An 18,975-nucleotide genomic window follows, 5' to 3' on the forward strand; every position below is an offset into this window, starting at 1 on the left:
CCTAACAAATGAAGAGGTAATAGGCAGTCTACCTGAAAAAGAATTCAGAATAATGATGGTAAAGATGATCCAAAACCTTGGAAATAGAATAGACAAAATTCAAGAAACAGTTAACAAGGACCTAGAAGAACTAAAGATGAATCAAGCATCGATTAAAAACACAATAAATGAAATAAAAAATACTCTAGATGGGATCAATAGCAGAATAACTGAGGCAGAAGAACGGATAAGTGAGGTGGAAGATAAAATAGTGGAAATAACTACTGCAGAGCAAAATAAAGAAAAAAGAATGAAAAGAACAGAGGACAGTCTCAGAGACCTCTGGGACAACATTAAACGCACCAACATTCGAATTATAGGGGTTCCAGAAGAAGAAGAGAAAAAGAAAGGGACTGAGAAAATATTTGAAGAGATTATAGTTGAAAACTTCCCTAATATGGGAAAGGAAATAGTTAATCAAGTCCAGGAGGCACAGAGAGTCCCATACAGAATAAATCCAAGGAGAAATACACCAAGACACATATTAATCAAACTGTCAAAAATTAAACACAAAGAAATCATATTAAAAGCAGCAAGGCAAAAACAACAAATAACACACAAGGGAATCCCCATCAGGATAACAGCTGATCTCTCAGCAGAAACTCTACAAGCCAGAAGGGAGTGGCAGGACATAATTAAAGTAATGAAGGAGAAAAACCTGCAACCAAGATTACTCTACCCAGCAAGGATCTCATTCATATTTGATGGAGAAATTAAAACGTTTACAGACAAGCAAAAGCTGAGAGAATTCAGCACCACCAAACCAGCTTTACAACAAATGCTAAAGGAACTTCTCTAGGCAAGAAACACAACAGAAGGAAAAGAACTACAATAACGAACCCAAAACAATTAAGAAAATGGGAATAGGAACATACATATCAATAATTACCTTAAATGTAAATGGACTAAATGCTCCCACCAAAAGACACAGACTGGCTGAATGGATACAAAAACAAGACCCATATATATGCTGTCTACAAGAGACCCACTTCAGACCTAGAGACACATACAGACTGAAAGTAAGGGGATGGAAAAAGATATTCCATGCAAATGGAAATCAAAAGAAAGCTGGAGTAGCAATTCTCATATCAGACAAAATAGACTTTAAAATAAAGACTACTAGAAGAGACAAAGAAGGACACTACATAATGATCAAGGGATCGATCCAAGAAGAAGATATAACAATTGTAAATATTTATGCACCAAACATAGGAGCACCCCAATACATAAGGGAAATATTAACAGCCATAAAAGGAGAAATCGACAGTAACACAATCATAGTAGGGGACTTTAACACCCCACTTTCACCAATGGACAGGTCATCCAAAATGAAAATAAATAAGGAAACACAAGCTTTAAATGATACATTAAACAAGATGGACTTAATTGATATTTATAGGACATTCCATCCAAAAACAACAGAATACACATTTTTCTCAAGTGCTCATGGAACATTCTCCAGGATAGATCATATCTTGGGTCACAAATCAAGCCTTGGTAAATTTAAGAAAATTGAAATTGTATCAAGTATCTTTTCCGACCACAATGCTATGAGACTAGATATCAATTACAGGAAAAGAGCTGTAAAACATACAAACACATGGAGGCTAAACAATACACTACTTAATAACGAAGTGATCACTGAAGAAATCAAAGAGGAAATTAAAAAATACCTAGAAACAAATGACAATGGAGACACGACGACCCAAAACCTATGGGATGCAGCAAAAGCAGTTCTAAGAGGGAAGTTTATGGCAATACAATCCCACCTTAAGAAACAGGAAACATCTCGAATAAACAACCTAACCTTGCACCTAAAGCAATTAGAGAAAGAAGAACAAAAACATCCCAAAGTTAGCAGAAGGAAAGAAATCATAAAAATCAGATCAGAAATAAATGAAAAAGAAATGAAGGAAACGATAGCAAAGATCAATAAAACTAAAAGCTTGTTCTTTGAAAAGATAAACAAAATTGATAAACCATTAGCCAGACTCATCGAGAAAAAAAGGGAGAAGACTCAAATCAATAGAATTAGAAATGAAAAAGGAGAAGTAACAAGTGACACTGCAGAAATACAGAAGATCATGAGAGATTACTATAAGCAACTCTATGCCAATAAAATGGACAACCTGGAAGAAATGGACAAATTCTTAGAAATGCACAACCTGCCAAGACTGAATCAGGAAGAAATAGAAAATATGAACAGACCAATCACAAGCACTGAAATTGAAACTGTGATAAAAAATCTTCCGACAAACAAAAGCCCAGGACCAGATGGCTTCACAGGGGAATTCTATCAAGCATTTAGAGAAGAGCTAACACCTATCCTTCTCAAACTCTTCCAAAATATAGCAGAGCGAGGAACACTCCCAAACTCATTCTATGAGGCCACCATCACCTTGATACCAAAACCAGACAAGGATGTCACAAAGAAAGAAAACTACAGGCCAATATCACTGATGAACATAGATGCAAAAATCCTCAACAAAATACTAGCAAACAGAATCCAACAGCACATTAAAAGGATCATACACCATGATCAAGTGGGGTTTATTCCAGGAATGCAAGGATTCTTCAATATACGCAAATCAATCAACGTGATACACCATATTAACAAATTGAAGGAGAAAAACCATATGATCATCTCAATAGATGCAGAGAAAGCTTTTGACAAAATTCAACACCCATTTATGATAAAAACCCTGCAGAAAGTAGGCATAGAGGGAACTTTCCTCAACATAATAAAGGCCATATATGACAAACCCACAGCCAGCATCGTCCTCAATGGTGAAAAGCTGAAACCATTTCCACTAAGATCAGGAACAAGACAAGGTTGCCCACTCTCACCACTCTTATTCAACATAGTTTTGGAAGTTTTAGCCACAGCAGTCAGAGAAGAAAAGGAAATAAAAGGAATCCAAATGGGAAAAGAAGAAGTAAAGCTGTCACTGTTTGCAGATGACATGATACTATACATAGAGAATCCTAAAGATGCTACCAGAAAACTACTAGAGCTAATCAATGAATTTGGTAAAGTTGCAGGATACAAAATTAATGCACAGAAATCTCTGGCATTCCTATATACTAATGATGAAAAATGTGAAAGTGAAATCAAGGAAACACTCCCATTTACCATTGCAACAAAAAGAATAAAATATCTAGGAATAAACCTACCTAAGGAGACAAAAGACCTGTATGCAGAAAATTATAAGACACTGATGAAAGAAATTAAACATGATACAAATAGATGGAGAGATGTACCATGTTCTTGGATTGGAAGAATCAACATTGTGAAAATGACTCTACTACCCAAAGCAATCTACAGATTCAATGCAATCCCTATCAAACTACCAATGGCATTTTTCACAGAACTAGAACAAAAAATTTCACAATTTGTATGGAAACGCAAAAGACCCCGAATAGCCAAAGCAATCTTGAGAACGAAAAACGGAGCTGGAGGAATCAGGCTCCCTGACTTCAGACTATACTACAAAGCTACAGTAATCAAGACAGTATGGTACTGGCACAAAAACAGAAATATAGATCAATGGAACAGGATAGAAAGCCCAGAGATAAACCCACGGACATATGGTCACCTTATCTTTGATAAAGGAGGCAGGAATGTACAGTGGAGAAAGGACAGTCTCTTCAATAAGTGGTGCTGGGAAAACTGGACAGGGACATGTAAAAGTATGAGATTAGATCACTCCCTAACACCATACACAAAAATAAGCTCAAAATGGATTAAAGACCTAAATGTAAGGCCAGACACTATCAAACTCCTAGAGGAAAACATAGGCAGAACACTCTATGACATAAATTACAGCAAGATCTTTTTTGACCCACCTCCTAGAGAAATGGAAATAAAGACAAAAATAAACACATGGGACCTAATGAAACTTCAAAGCTTTTGCACAGCAAAGGAAACCATAAACAAGACCAAAAGACAACCCTCAGAATGGGAGAAAATATTTGCAAATGAAGCAACTGACAAAGGATTAATCTCCAAAATTTATAAGCAGCTCATGCAGCTCAATAGCAAAAAAACAAACAACCCAATCCAAAAATGGGCAGAAGACCTAAATAGACATCTCTCCACAGAAGATATACAGACTGCCAACAAACACATGAAAGGATGCTCAACATCTTTACTCATTAGAGAAATGCAAATCAAAACTACAATGAGATATCATCTCACACCAGTCAGAATGGCCATCATCAAAAAATCTAGAAACAATAAATGCTGGAGAGGGTGTGGAAAAAAGGGAACACTCTTGCACTGCTGGTGGGAATGTGAATTGGTACAGCCACTATGGAGAACGGTATGGAGGTTCCTTAAAAAACTACAAATAGAACTACCATATGACCCAGCAATCCCACTACTGGGCATATACCCTGAGAAAACCATAATTCAAAAAGAGACATGTACCAAAATGTTCATAGCAGCCCTATTTACAATAGCCCGGAGATGGAAACAACCTAAGTGTCCATCATCGGATGAATGGGTAAAGAAGATGTGGCACATATATACAATGGAATATTACTCAGCCATAAAAAGAAATGAAATTGAGCTATTTGTAATGAGGTGGATGGACCTAGAGTCTGTCATACAGAGTGAAGTAAGTCAGAAAGAGAAAGACAAATACTGTATGCTGACACATATATATGGAATTTAAGAAAAATAATGTCATGAAGAACCTAGGGGTAAGACAGGAATAAAGACACAGACCTACTAGAGCATGGACTTGAGGATATGGGGAGGGGGAAGGGTAAGCTGTGACAAAGTGAAAGAGCGGCATGGACATATATACACTACCAAACGTAAGGTAGATAGCTAGTGGGAAGCAGCCGCATATCACAGGGAGATCAGCTCGGTTCTTTGTGACCGCCTGGAGGGGTGGGATAGGGAGGGTGGGAGGGAGACGCAAAAGGGAGGGGATATGGGAACATATGTATATGTATAACTGATTAAATTTGTAAAATAAAAAAAAAAAGTTTATTTCAAAAAAAAAAAATGTCCACAAGATTTTTTTAATAGAATAAATAATATTAATATGTATATGCAAAGGGAAAGAAAATAGAATTTTCTTTTTAAAAATCAAAACAAGGGCCTCCCTGGTGGCGCAGTGGTTAAGAGTCCGCCTGCCGATGCAGGGGATACGGGTTCGTGCCCCGGTCTGGGAGGATCCCATATGCCGCGGAGCGGCTGGGCCCGTGAGCCATGGCCGCTGGGCCTGCGCGTCCGGAGCCTGTGCTCCGCAACGGGAGAGGCCACAACAGTGAGAGGCCCGCATACCGCAAAAAAAAAAAAAAAAAAAAAAAAAAAAAAAATCAAAACAAAGTGGGAAGGATCAGTCTGCTTGATTCCAAGCTTATTAAAATGACCACAGTAATCAAGACTGTGGTATTTGGTGGAGGGATAGACATGCTTAAACTTGACACCAAAAGCGTGATCCATAAAATGAAAAATGGATAAATTGGACTTTATCAAATAAAAATTTTGTTCTGTGAATGACCTTGTTGAAAGGATGAAAAGCCAAGTTATAGAGAGAAAGAAATTATTTGCAAACCACACATCTGGCAAAAGGCTAGAATAAATAACTCTCAAAAACTCAACATTTTAACAAAAACAGCCCAGTTAGAAAATAGGCCAAAAAAAAAAAAAAAGCATAGAGACGTTTCACAGAAAAATATGTACAGATGGCAAATAAACTTGAAAAGATATTTAGTATCTTTAGCCATTAGAGGAACGCAAATGAAAACCACAATGAAATACCACTGTGTACCTATCAGAATGATTATAATAAAAAATAGTGGTAGGGCCTCCCTGGTGGCGCAAGTGGTTGAGAGTCCGCCTGCCGATGCAGGGGATACGGGTTCGTGCCCCGGTCTGGGAGGATCCCATATGCCGCGGAGCGGCTGGGCCCGTGAGCCATGGCCGCTGAGCCTGCGCGTCCGGAGCCTGTGCTCCGCAACGGGGGAGGCCACAACAGTGAGAGGCCCGCATACCGCAAAAAAAAAAAAAAAAAAATAGTGGTAGTATCAAATGCTACTGAGCATGTAGAGAAATGGCATCACTCATATATTACTGTTGGGAATTTAAAATGACAGAGCCGCTCTGGAAAACACTTTCACAGTTTCTTTAAAAAAAATAAAACCTAAACATTAACTATCATACAACCTAGGTATTGCATTCCTGGGCATTTATTCCAGAGAATCAAGACTTATGCTAACACAACTCCTATACGTGAATGTTTACAGCAGCCTTATTCATAATAGCCCAGAACTGGGATACACCCCAGAAGTCCTTCAAAAGTCAAATGGTTTAACAAACTCTGGTAAATCCATATGATGGAATGCTACTCAGCAACAAAAAGGAATGAACTGTTGACACATGCAACAATCTAGATGAATCTCCAGAGAATTATGCTGAGTGAAAAAAGCAAATCTCAAAAGGTTATACATATTATATTCATTTATAAAACTTCTTGAATCAACATTTTATGGAAATGGAGAACAGATTCGCAGTTGCCAGAGATTAAGAAGGGGCTGGGAGTGGAGAAAAGTAGACGTGGCTATAAAAGGGCAACAGGAGGAATCCTTGTGGTGATGGAAATGTTCTGTATCTTGACTATATCAATATCAATATCCTGGTTGTGAGATTGTCCTAGAGTTTTGCGAGATATTAGCATTGGGGGAAACTGGATAAAGGATACATGGGATCTCTCTATTATTTTTAATAACCACAAGTGAATGTATAATTATTTCAAAAAGTTTAATGAAAAACATTATGTATCTGGTAAAGCATATTTAAGCTGTATGAAACAATCTATAATGGAGAAAGAAGTCTCCTTTTTTTTTTAAACATCTTTACTGGACTATAATTGCTTTACAATGGTGTGTTAGTTTCTGCTTTATAACAAAGTGAATCAGTTATACATATACATATGTTCCCATATCTCTTCCCTCTTGCATCTCCCTCCTTCCCACTCTCCCTATCCCACCCCTCTAGGTGGTCACAAAGAACCGAGCTGATCTCCCTGTGCTATGTGGCTGCTTCCCACTACCTACCTATTTTACTTTTGGTAGTGTATATATACCCATGCCACTCTCTCACTTTGTCACAGCTTACCCTTCCCCCTCCCCATGTCCTCAAGTCCATTCTCTAGTAGGTCTGTGTCTTTATTCCCGTCCTGCCCCTAGGTTCTTCATGACCTTTTTTTTTTCTTAGAGTCGATATATATGTGTTAGCATACGGTATTTGTTTTTCTCTTTCTGACTGACTTCACTCTGTATGACAGACTCTAGGTCCATCCACCTCACTACAAATAACTCAATTTCGTTTCTTTTTATGGCTGAGTAATATTCCATTGTATATATGTGCCACATCTTCTTAATCCATTCATCTGTTGATGGACACTTACGTTGCTTCCATGTCCTGTCTACTGTAAATAGAGCTGCAATGAACATTTTGGTACATGACTCTTTTTGAATTATGGTTTTCTCAGGGTATATGCCCAGTAGTGGGATTGCTGTGTCGTATGGTAGTTCTATTTTTAGTTTTTTAGGGAACCTCCATACTGTTCTCCATAGTGGCTGTATCAATTTACATTCCCACCAACACTGCAAGAGGGTTCCCTTTTCTCCCCACCCTCTCCAGCATTTATTGTTTGTTGATTTTTTGATGATGGCCATTCTGACCGGTGTGAGATGATATCTCATTGTAGGTTTTTGTTGTTGTTGTTGTTGTTGTTGTTTTGCTGTATGCGGGCCTCTCACTGTTGTGGCTTCTCCCATTGCGGAGCACAGGCTCCGGACGCACAGGCTCCGGACGCACAGGCTCAGCAGCCATGGCTCATGGGCCTAGCCGCTCCACGGCATGTGGGATCTTCCCGGATCAGGACACGAACCCATGTCCCCTGCATCGGCAGGCGGACTCTCAACCACTGTGCCACCAGGGAAGCCCCTCATTGTAGTTTTGATTTGCATTTTTCTAATGGATAGTGATGTTGAGCATCCTTTCATGTGTTTGTTGGCAATCTGTATATCTTCTTTGGAGAAATGTCTATTTAGGTCTTCTGCCCATTTTTGGATTGGGTTGTTTGTTTTTTTGATATTGAACTGCATGAGCTGCTTGTAAATTTTGGAGATTAATCCATTGTCAGTTGCTTCATTTGCAAATATCTTCTCCCATTCTGAGGGTTGTCTTTGGTCTTGTTTATGGTTTCCTTTGCTGTGCAAAAGCTTTTAAGTTTCATTAGGTCCCATTTGTTTATTTTTGTTTTTATTTCCATTTCTCTGGGAGGTGGATCAAAAGGATCTTGCTATGATTTATGTCATGGAGTGTTCTGCCTATGTTTCCCTCTAAGAGTTTGATAGTGTCTGGCCTTACATTTAGGTCTTTAATCATTTTGAGTTTATTTTTGTGTATGGTGTCAGGAAGTGTTCTAATTTCATACTTTTACATGTACCTCTCCAGTTTTCCCAGCACCACTTATTGAAGAGGCTGTCTTTTCTCCATTGTGTATTCTTGCCTCCTTTATCAAATATAAGGTGACCATATGTGCGTGGGTTTATCTCTGGGCTTTCTATCCTGTTCCATTGATCTATATTTCTGTGTTTGTGCCAGTACCACACTGTCTTGATTACTGTAGCTTTGTAGTATAGTCTGAAGTCAGGGAGCCTGATTCCTCCAGCTCCGTTTTTCTTTCTCAAGATTGCTTTGGCTATTCGGGGTCTTTTGCATTTCCATACAAATTGTGAAATTTTTTGTTCTAGTTCTGTGAAAAATGCCAGTGGTAGTTTGATAGGGATTGCATTGAATCTGTAGATTGCTTTGGGCAGTATAGTCATTTTCACATTGTTGATTCTTCCAATCCAAGAACATGGTATATCTCTCCATCTATTTGTATCATCTTTAGTTTCTTTCATCAGTGTCTTATAATTTTCTGCATACAGGTCTTTTGTCTCCTTAGGTAGGTTTATTCCTAGATATTTTATTCTTTCTGTTGCAGTGGTAAATGAGAGTGTTTCCTTAATTTCACTTTCAGATTTTTCATCATTAGTGTATAGGAATGCTAGAGATTTCTGTGCATTAATTTTGTATCCTGCTGCTTTACCAAATTCATTGATTAGCTCTAGTAGTTTTCTGGTAGCATCTTTAGGATTCTCTATGTATAGTATCATGTCATCTGCAAACAGTGACAGCATTACTCTTCATTTCCGATTTGGTCCTTTTATTTCTTTTTCTACTCTGATTGCTGTGGGTAAAACTTCCAAAACTATGTTGAATAATAGTGGTGAGAGTGGGCACCCTTGTGTTGTTCCTGATCTCAGTGGAAATGGTTTCAGTTTTTCACCACTGAGGACGATGCTGGCTGTGGGTTTGTCATATATGGCCTTTATTATGTTGAGGAAAGTTCCCTCTATGCCTACTTTCTGCAGGGTTTTTATCATAAATGGGTGTTGAATTTTTTCAAAAGCTTTCTCTGCATCGATTGAGATGATCATATGGTTTTTCTCGTTCAATTTGTTAATATGGTGTATCATATTGATTGATTTGCATATATTGAAGAATCCTTGCATTCCTGGGATAAACCCCACTTGATCATGGTGTCTGATCCTTTTAATGTGCTGTTGGATTCTGTTTGCTAGTATTTTGTTGAGGATTTTTGCATCTATGTTCATCAGTGATATTGGCCTGTAGTTTTCTCTCTTTGTGACATCTTTGTCTGGTTTTGGTATCAGGGTGATGGTGGCCTCATCGAATGAGTTTGGGAGTGTTCCTCCCTCTGCTATATTTTGGAAGAGTTTGAGAAGGGTGGGTGTTAGCCCTTCTCTAAATGTTTGATAGAATTTGCCTGTGAAGCCATCTGGTCTTGGGCTTTTGTTTTTTGGAAGATTTTTAATCAGGTTCAATTTCAGTTCTTGTGATGGGTCTGTTTATATTTTCTATTTCTTCCTGGTTCAGTCTCCAAAGGTTGTGCATTTCTAAGAATTTGTCCATTTCTTCCAGGTTGTCCATTTTATTGGCATAGAGTTGCTTGTAGTAATCTCTCATGATCGTTTGTATTTCTGCAGTGTCAGTTGTTATTTCTCCTTTTTCATTTCTAATTCTATTGATTTGAGTCTTCTCCCTTTTTTTCTTGATGAGTCTGGCTAATGGTTTATCAATTTTGTTTATCTTCTCAAAGAACAAGCTTTTAGTTTTATTGATCTTTGCCATCGTTTCCTTCATTTCTTTTCCCTTTATTTCTGATCTGATCTTTATGATTTCTTTCCTTCTGCTAACTTTGGGGTTTTTTTTTTTCTTCTTTCTCTAATTGCTTTAGGTGTAAGTTTAGGTTGTTTATTTGAGATGTTTCTTGTTTCTTAAGGTAGGATTGTATTGCTGTAAACTTCCCTCTTAGAACTGCTTTTGCTGCATCCCATAGGTTTTGGGTCATCGTGTTTTCATTGTCATTTGTTTCTAGGTATTTTTTGATTTCCTCTTTGATTTCTTCAGTGATCTCTTGGTTATTAAGTAGTGTATTGTTTAGCCTCCATGTGCTTGTATTTTTTACAGATTTTTTCCTGTAACTGATATCTAGTCTCATAGCGTTGTGGTCGGAAAAGACACTTGATACAATTTCAATTTTCTTAAATTTACCAAGGATTGATTTGTGTCCCAAGATATGATCTATCCTGGAGAATGTTTCATGAGCACTTGAGAAGAATGTGTATTCTGTTGTTTTTGGATGGAATGTCCTATAAATATCAATTAAGTCCATCTTGTTTAATGTATCATTTGAAGCTTGTGTTTCCTTATTTATTTTCATTTTGGATGATCTGTCCATTGGTGAAAGTGGGGTGTAAAGTCCCCTACCATGGTTGTGTTACTGTCGATTTTCCCTTTTATGGCTGTTAGCATTTGCCTTATGTACTGAGGTGCTCCTATGTTGGGTGCATAAATATTTACAATTATTATATTTTCTTCTTGGATTGATTCCTTGATCATTATGTAGTGTCCTTCTTTGTCTCTTGTAATAGCCTTTATTTTAAAGCCTATTTTCTCTGATATGAGAATTGCTACTCCAGCTTTCTTTTGATTTCCATTTGTGTGGAATATCTTTTTCCATCCTTTCACTTTCAGTCTGAATGTGTCCCTAGGTCTGAAGTGGGTCTCTTGTAGACCCATATATATGGGTCGTGTTTTTGTGTCCATTCAGCCAGTCTCTGTCTTTTGGTTGGAGCATTTAATCCATTTACATTTAAGGTAATCATCGATATGTATGTTCCATTTACCATTTTCTTAATTGTTTGGGGTTTGTTATTGTAGGTCTTTTCCTTCTCTTGTGTTTCCTGGCTAGAGAAGTTCCTGTAGCATTTGTTGTAAAGCTGGTTTGGTAGTGCTGAATTCTCTTAGATTTTGCTTGTCTGTAAAGGTTTTAATTTCTCCGTCAAATCTGAATGAGATCCTTGTTAGGTAGAGTAATCTTGTTTGCAGGTTTTTCCCTTTCATCACTTTAAATATGTCCTGCCACTCCCTGCTGGCTTGCAGAGTTTCTGCTGAAAGATCAGCTGTTAACCTTTTGGGGATTTCCTTGTATGTTATTTGTTGCTTTTCCCTTGCTGCTTTTAATATGTTTTCTTTGTATTTAATTTTTGTTAGTTTGATTAATATGTGTCTTGGTGTGTTTCTCCTTGGATTTATCTTGTATGGGACTCTCTTTGCTTCCTGGACTTGACTGACTATTTCCTTTCCCATATTATGGAAGTTTTCAACTATAATCTCTTCAAATATTTTCTCAGTCCCTTTCTTTTTCTCTTCTTCTTCTGGGACCCCTATAATTCGAATGTTGGTGCATTTAATGTTGTCCTAAAGGTCTCTGAGACTGTCCTCAATTCTTTTCATTCTTTTTTCTTTATTCTGCTCTGCAGTAGTTTTATCCACTATTTTATCTTCCAGCTCACTTATCCGTTCTCCTGCCTCAGTTATTGTGCTATTGATTCCTTCCAGAGAATTTTTATTTTTATTTTTTTGCAGTACACGGGCCTCTCACTGTTGTGGCCTCTCCCGTTGCGGAGCGCAGGCTCCGGACGCACAGGCTCAGAGGCCATGGCTCACGGGACCAGCTGCTCTGCGGCATGTGGCATCCTCCTAGACCGGGGCACGAACCCGTGTCCCCTGCATTGGCAGGCGGACTCTCAACCACTGTGCTGCCAGGGAACCCCCAGAGAATTTTTAATTTCATTCATTGTGTTGCTCGTCATTGTTTGTTTGCTCTTTAGTTCTTCTAGGTCCTTGTTAAACGTTTCTTGTATTTTCTCCATTCTATTTCCAAGATTTTGGATCATCTTTACTATCATTACTCTGAATTCTTTTTCAGATAGACTGCCTATTTCCTCTTCATTTGTTTGGTCTGGTGGGTTTTTACTTTGCTCCTTCATCTGCTGTGTTTCTGTCTTCTCATTTTGCTTTACTTACTACATTTGGGGTCTCGTTTTTGCAGGCTGCAGGTTAATAGTTCCCATTGTTTTTGGTGTCTGCCCCCAGTGGCTGAGGTTGGTTAGGTGGGTTGTGTAGGCTTCCTGGTGGAGGGGACTGGTGCCTATGTTCTGGAGGATGAGGCTGGATCTTGTCTTTCTGGTGGGCGGGTCTATGTCCGGTAGTATGTTTTGGGGTGTTTGTGACCTTATTATGATTTTAGGCAGCCTCTCTGCTAATGGTTGGGGTTGTGTTCCTGTCTTGCTAGTTGTTTGGCATAGGGTGTCCAGCATTGTAGCTTGCTGGTCGTTGAGTGGAGCTGGGTTAGCGTTGAGATGGAGATCTCTGGGAGAGCTTTTGCCATTTGATATTATGTGGAGCTGGGAGGTCTCTGGTGGACAAATGTCCTGAACTCGGCTCTCCCACCTCAGAGGCACAGGCCTGACACCCGGCCAGAGCACCAAGACCCTGTCAGCCACACGGCTCAGAAGAAAAGGGAGAAAGAAAGAAAGAAGGAAGGAAAGAAAGAAAGAAAGAAAGAAAGAGCAAGAGAGAGAGATGGGGGGGGGAGGAAGGAAGGAAGAAAGAAAAAATAAAGTTATTAACATAAAAAATTATTAAAGATAAAAAAATAAAAAGTAATTAAAAAAGAAAAGAAAAAGGAAAGAAAGAACAACCAAACCAAAAAACAAATCCACCAATGATAACAACTGCTAAAAACTATACTAAAGAAACAAACAAACAAACAAAAACGGACAGACAGAACCCAGGAAAAATGGTAAAAGCAAAGCTATACAGAAAAATCACACAAAGAAGCATACACATACACACTCACAAAAGGAGAAAAAGGAAAAAAAAAAAATGTATATCGTTGCTCCCAAAGTCCACTGTCTCAACTTTGGGATGATTCGTTGTCTGTTCGGGTATTCCACAGATGGAGGGTACATCACGTTGATTGTGGAGATTTAATCCGCTGCTCCTGAGGCTGCTGGGAGAGATTTCCCTTTCTCTTTGTTCACACAGCTCCCGGGGTTCAGCTTTGGATTTGGCCTTGCCTTTGCGCGTAGGTCGCCTGAGGGCCTCTGTTCTTCACTCAGACAGGACGGGGTTAAAGGAGCAGCTGATTCAGGGGCTCTGGCTCACTCAGGTGGGTGGGACGGAGGGCCACAGAGTGCCCCACAGCAAGCCTGCGGAGGTAGAGGCCGGCCTGACGTTGCACCAGCCTGAGGTGCTCCGTGCGCTCTCCCAGGGAAGTTGTCCCTGGATCATGAGACCCTGGCAGTGGCGGGCCGCACAGGCTCCCGGGAGGGTAGGTGTGGAGAGTGACCTGTGCTTGCACACAGGATTCTTGGTGGCTGCAGCAGCAGCCTTAGCGTCCCATGCCCATCTGTGGTGTCTGCGCTGATAGCCGCACCTCACGCCCGTCTCTGGAGCTCGTTTAGGTGGCGCTCTGAATCCCTTCTCCTCACGCACCCCGAAACAATGGTCTCTTGCCTCTTAGGCAGGTCCAGACTTTTTCCCGGACTCCCTTCCAGCTAGCTGTGGCGCACTAGCCCCCTTCAGGCTGTGTTCACGCAGCCAACCCCAGTCCTCTCCCTGGGATCCGACCTCCAAAGCCCGAGACTCAGCTCCCAGGCCCCACCCGCCCCGGCGGGTGAGCAGACAAGCCTCTCGGGCTGCTGAGTGCCGGTCGGCACCGATCCTCTGTGTGGGAATCTCTCTGCTTTGCCCTCTGCACCCCTGTTGCTGCGCTCTCCTCCGCGGCTCTGAAGCTTCCCCCCTCCACCAACCGCAGTCTCTGCCAGAGAAGGGGCTTCCTAGTGTGTGGTAACCTTTCCTCCTTCACAGCTCCCGCTCCGAGGTGTAAGTCCCGTCCCTATTCTTTGTCTCTGTTTTTCCTTTTTTCTTTTGCCCTACCCAGGTACGTGGGGGAGTTTCTTGCCTTTTGGTAGGTCTGAGGTCTTCTGCCAGCGTTCAGTAGGTGTTCTATAGGAGCTGTTCCACATGTAGATGTATTTCTGATGTATTTTTGGAAAGGAGGTTTATCTCCGCGTCTTACTCTTACACCATGTTGAAGCTACCAGAAGTCTCCTTTGTGCCCTTCCCCTATTCCCTTCTTTAGAATTTACTGGTATTATTTTTTTCTGTCTCCTTCCACTGACATTAAATGCATGTACATTCATATATATATATGCTAATATATATATGTGTGTGTGTGTGTATATTCACTAAAAAACACAAGCAAAAAACATCCTATAATGCTGCTCTTCACTCTGCTCCTAATTTATCTTGGAGCTTCCTTATAGATACACACAGATTTACCAAATTTTTTTCTGGAGAGCTCTATTGTTATGTTCTATTGCAAAGATGTATCATTGTTTTTCTACCAAGTGACCTAATGAAGGAGATTTAAAGTACCTCAAATCTTTTGTGATTATGAACAGTGATGAAGTTGACTCATTATATGTATGTGTTTGAACTCACGTTCAACTTTATTTGTAGGATAAATTCCTTGACGTAGAGTTTTGAGTTGAAAATTATGTGCATTTTACATTTGATAGATATTGCTGAATTCCCTCAAAGAAGTTAAACCTTTACATTCTCACCAATAGTGTAATGGAGTGCTTATTTCCTTATACTCTTACCGACAGAGTATTATCCAACTTTTTGAACTTTACTAATCTCACAGAAGAAAATTGATCACCTTTTAATTTGTATTTTTAAAATTATGAGTGAGGTTGGTCCCTGGGTCGTATGTCTAAAAGTGAATGGGTTTAGTTTTTTAAAACTAAGTTAAAATGAGAAACAAATCTTCTCCAGCTCTGGGATATATAAATTTTTAAAAAGTTACATAAGCTTCTTTTACCAATTAGTTATTTTTAAACTTTTTCTGTTTATTTTTAAGTTAGGACTCTATGGATGTATTCCTCAACTTGTTTATTCTTTTTTTAAATTTTAATTTTATTTATTTTTCTTTTTTTTTAAGTTTCATTTTTGTTTGTCCTTTTGGACATTAATAGATTCTTAGGTTTCGAGTATAGGACATATGTAAGCAATCTGACATTATGTTTGAGCTATGGGTGCTTACCTAAGATTCTGGGTATTGACAGACATCTAAAATTAGGTAAAATTAGAAGTTGATTTCCTGTAGGGAGGATTCTTGTGGAGAAGTTTAGCAGTGCATAATAATCTACATAGCCTCAGAGGACATGTCTGTATTGTGGCAAAATTTATAAGTAGGTGAAATTTATTTGGGGCACTGGCTGCCTCAGCATCCCCTTTCTGGACTTTTTTTTTGTTTTTTTTGGCATTACCTCTTCCTGACAGGAAAATTAACTGATAATATATCTTGGTGTTATAGCTAATAAACCCTCAATATTATTATTTATTACTATGTACAGGCATGGTCCTGAGCACAACCGTATGAGGTAGGTACACTTATGACCCTATTTTAGATGAATAAAGTAAAGCATAGTTTTGCTCAAGTCATACAGTAAAAGTAGTATCAGAATTGCAACTCAGATAATCTGATTCCAGAGCCCTTTTCTTTGACTAACGTGCTGTACTGTTTCTCACTATTCTCGTATTTCCCAAGCTGGGTGTCTGGACACCCCAGGGTTGCTGTGGGATATGTTAAATTTTTGAGGGAAACACAGTGACATATCTTGGACACTCTACAGACCACTGACTCGAGGTGGTTCAACATATCAGCATTAGATGACACTCCATCTGACATACCTCTGCAAAGCTACATTTTCAGTGGTGCTGGGAAAAAAAAGCAAGTGTCACACAAAAATCAATACAGAACAAGAAATGAAGGTGGTAGTTTCCAAATTCCAAGTTTTGAGACGCTGTGCAGTGCCCAACAGATACACACATCCTGTTACTAAGTACTTGTGGTTACATGACTTAAAAATATGATTTATTCTTTCAATTTATTTGTGTTACTTCTTCAAATGGCTACCAAATTGTTAGGAAATAAATACTTATTAAATTGTTTGGACCTAGCTACTTAGTAGGACTATTAGATATTTCTTTTGGCCTAGGGTTGTCATGAAAACATTTCTGAGATACTACAGGTGCTGTGAGCTGAGAAAGTTTGAGAACTTCTGAAAGCCCACCTCTGCAGGTATAGAGAGAAGAATGCAGAATTTATTGGGCATGAGGTTGGAAATCAATACGTGATAGTTCTTATTGTTATATCAATGCTAAGGTGTAAGTGTTTTCATAGTAATTCTCACAGGACCATTTGATTTGAATTGAACTTGGAAAGGGTGGTAGTAACCCAAAGGAATGCATCCCAACAGATCCAAACTGGGATGGCAGTGACTGATAGAGAAATTTGGATATTCTGGTGTTTCTAAAATTGCGTAGGTAGGTGTCTTAATATTGTGACCTAGGTAATCCCAAATTATGTCTACTGTGATAAAAATAATACCTATCTCGTAAGTTTGTTGTGAAGATTAAATGATTAAGCCTAGAATAGTGCCTGGCACTAACAAGCAATCAGTGAATGTTGACTGTTGTTAATATTTATTATTATATTATCTGTTGCTATTCATCATCATCACCATCATCTCTGGAGGATGCATATTCCACTAGCACAGCAGAATTCTTACCTATCATAAAACATGGACAAAATTGTTTGTTAGTTTTTTGACATGTTAAGGAATCTGAGAGGCTACTGGACCCCGAGTGCTGTTTTTAGGCCCATCCTTAATTGACTTGAACCCTGGAGGGATTCTCTTGTAAAACTGTTAAACCAGGTTTTTACCAAAGACTGGTCTGATAAACATTTCCTAAAGCTTCTTTAGGGCCTAGTTCTGCACCTATTTGGAACAGCCTCTAGGGAAACTTTGGGGACAAATTGAAATTTTCTTTCATTTATCCGATGGATTTGTCTTACTTTTCTCACCTGTCTTGGTGTTAGTGACAAGACTGTATTCTTGATATTTTTTTGGCATAAATTAATATGCCTAGTCCCTAAAGTCTCCTTTGGGTCAATCACCTCTTAATAACACTTGTAAAATAGCATTTTGTGCTATTCAGCCATTTGTATGGTCTTATAAGTTTATGAAGTACTTTATTATCTGTTGTTTTCTTTATTATGGTATTTCCTCATAGGCTAGACAGGGCAGGTAGTATCTTCATTTCATGGATGAAGAAACTGAGATCAGAATGGTACATAACTCATCCAGGATCACACAGCCAGGTTATGACAGATCCGTGCCTAGAATAAGAAATTTTCTTATTTCCAATTTAGTGCTCTTTTATGATCCTGTGCTCTGCAGCCCCTTGCCTCACACCCTAAAATGGGGAGCAGAACATGGGATGACTCAGAACTCCTGGGGTCAATTCTAGGTCCCATTTTTTGATCTTGGGAAAATCATTTTAACTTCTCTGAATGCTTATTTCTTCATTTGTGAAATGAGCTAATAATATTACTGTAATTTTCCTGTGGGTTGGTTGTAATTAGTGTTGGAAACAAGATTCAAATACAGGTTATCTGGTTCTTGAATCTGTGTTTTAAACCACTAGTTACACTGACTCTTGCCATCATAAAGAGATACAGTAGACTTTAAGAGTAACAGAGTTGTGTAGCAAGCTAGATGTACTATGAGATATAGTGAGTATATCAGCTATTACTTCCAACTCTAACTGAATTTCTAAAGTAACTCAAGGTTTTAGAACTCTGGAGAATGGCTTAAGCTAAATGTTCACTGATTAAACGACCTGTGTAGTTATTCAAAATGTAGATGCAACATCGGAAAAAAGGCTGAGATTTTTAGAAATCTTTATTCTAAAGTGTTTTTTAAAGGGTGTCAGAAAATTCTATTTTTTTGTTTTCTTACAGCACTGGGAGGTGTTCAAAAAGGTAACAGAAGTTTTCATTTTAGTTCCTGCACTTCTTGGTCTCAAAGGGAACTTGGAAATGACATTGGCATCCAGATTATCCACCGCAGTAAGTTTTTTCCTATACATAAACATATACTGTTTTATCTATACATAAACATATACTGTTTCTCTCTATTGAGGAGAACTTGCATCAGGAAAGTAATTTTCTCCTCTGTCTACTGGTAAATTTCTGAACCTCAGGGCTATGCTAAGTAGTTATGCCTGTTAATCATGCCCTGAAAGCTCCTTGGGTTGTCTAATCTGGGGATTATAGGCTTTCCTTTATCCTGAGAAGAAGTAGCATTCTTGCCCCCTTTCATTCCAGGGAGTTCTGGCAATTATCATCAGTGCTTAAAACATGGGGCAAGTCAGATATTGAGATCCTTTATGGTTCGATGGTTGGTAAATTGTTATTTAAACTTTTTGTGATTGTAAAAGTAATACATGTTTATTATACAAACTGCAGGAAAGGGAAAAAAGTATCAAGAAGAAAATTTAAAACTACCCCCAATTATTTACCTAGACATAATCACTATCAATATTTTGATATATATCCTTGTATACTTGAATATCTC

At 38.7% G+C, this 18,975-nt stretch overlaps 1 protein-coding gene across 5 annotated transcripts in view; it reads left to right on the plus strand.

Annotated features, from left to right (window-relative positions):
- The window catches only part of SLC41A2 (solute carrier family 41 member 2), a 167,098-nt gene that overhangs the window by 51,713 nt on the left and 96,410 nt on the right, over positions 1-18,975 (plus strand). For all 5 annotated transcript variants that reach the window (XM_060113016.1, XM_060113012.1, XM_060113013.1 and 2 more), the window contains exon 3: positions 18,360-18,467. In XM_060113016.1, coding sequence (XP_059968999.1) covers positions 18,360-18,467 — 108 coding nt within the window. The remainder of the gene's footprint in view (positions 1-18,359; positions 18,468-18,975) is intronic.

Source organism: Mesoplodon densirostris, chromosome 11, assembly GCF_025265405.1.
Source record: "Mesoplodon densirostris isolate mMesDen1 chromosome 11, mMesDen1 primary haplotype, whole genome shotgun sequence".
In the NCBI taxonomy this organism is placed as follows: Eukaryota; Metazoa; Chordata; class Mammalia; order Artiodactyla; family Ziphiidae; genus Mesoplodon; species Mesoplodon densirostris.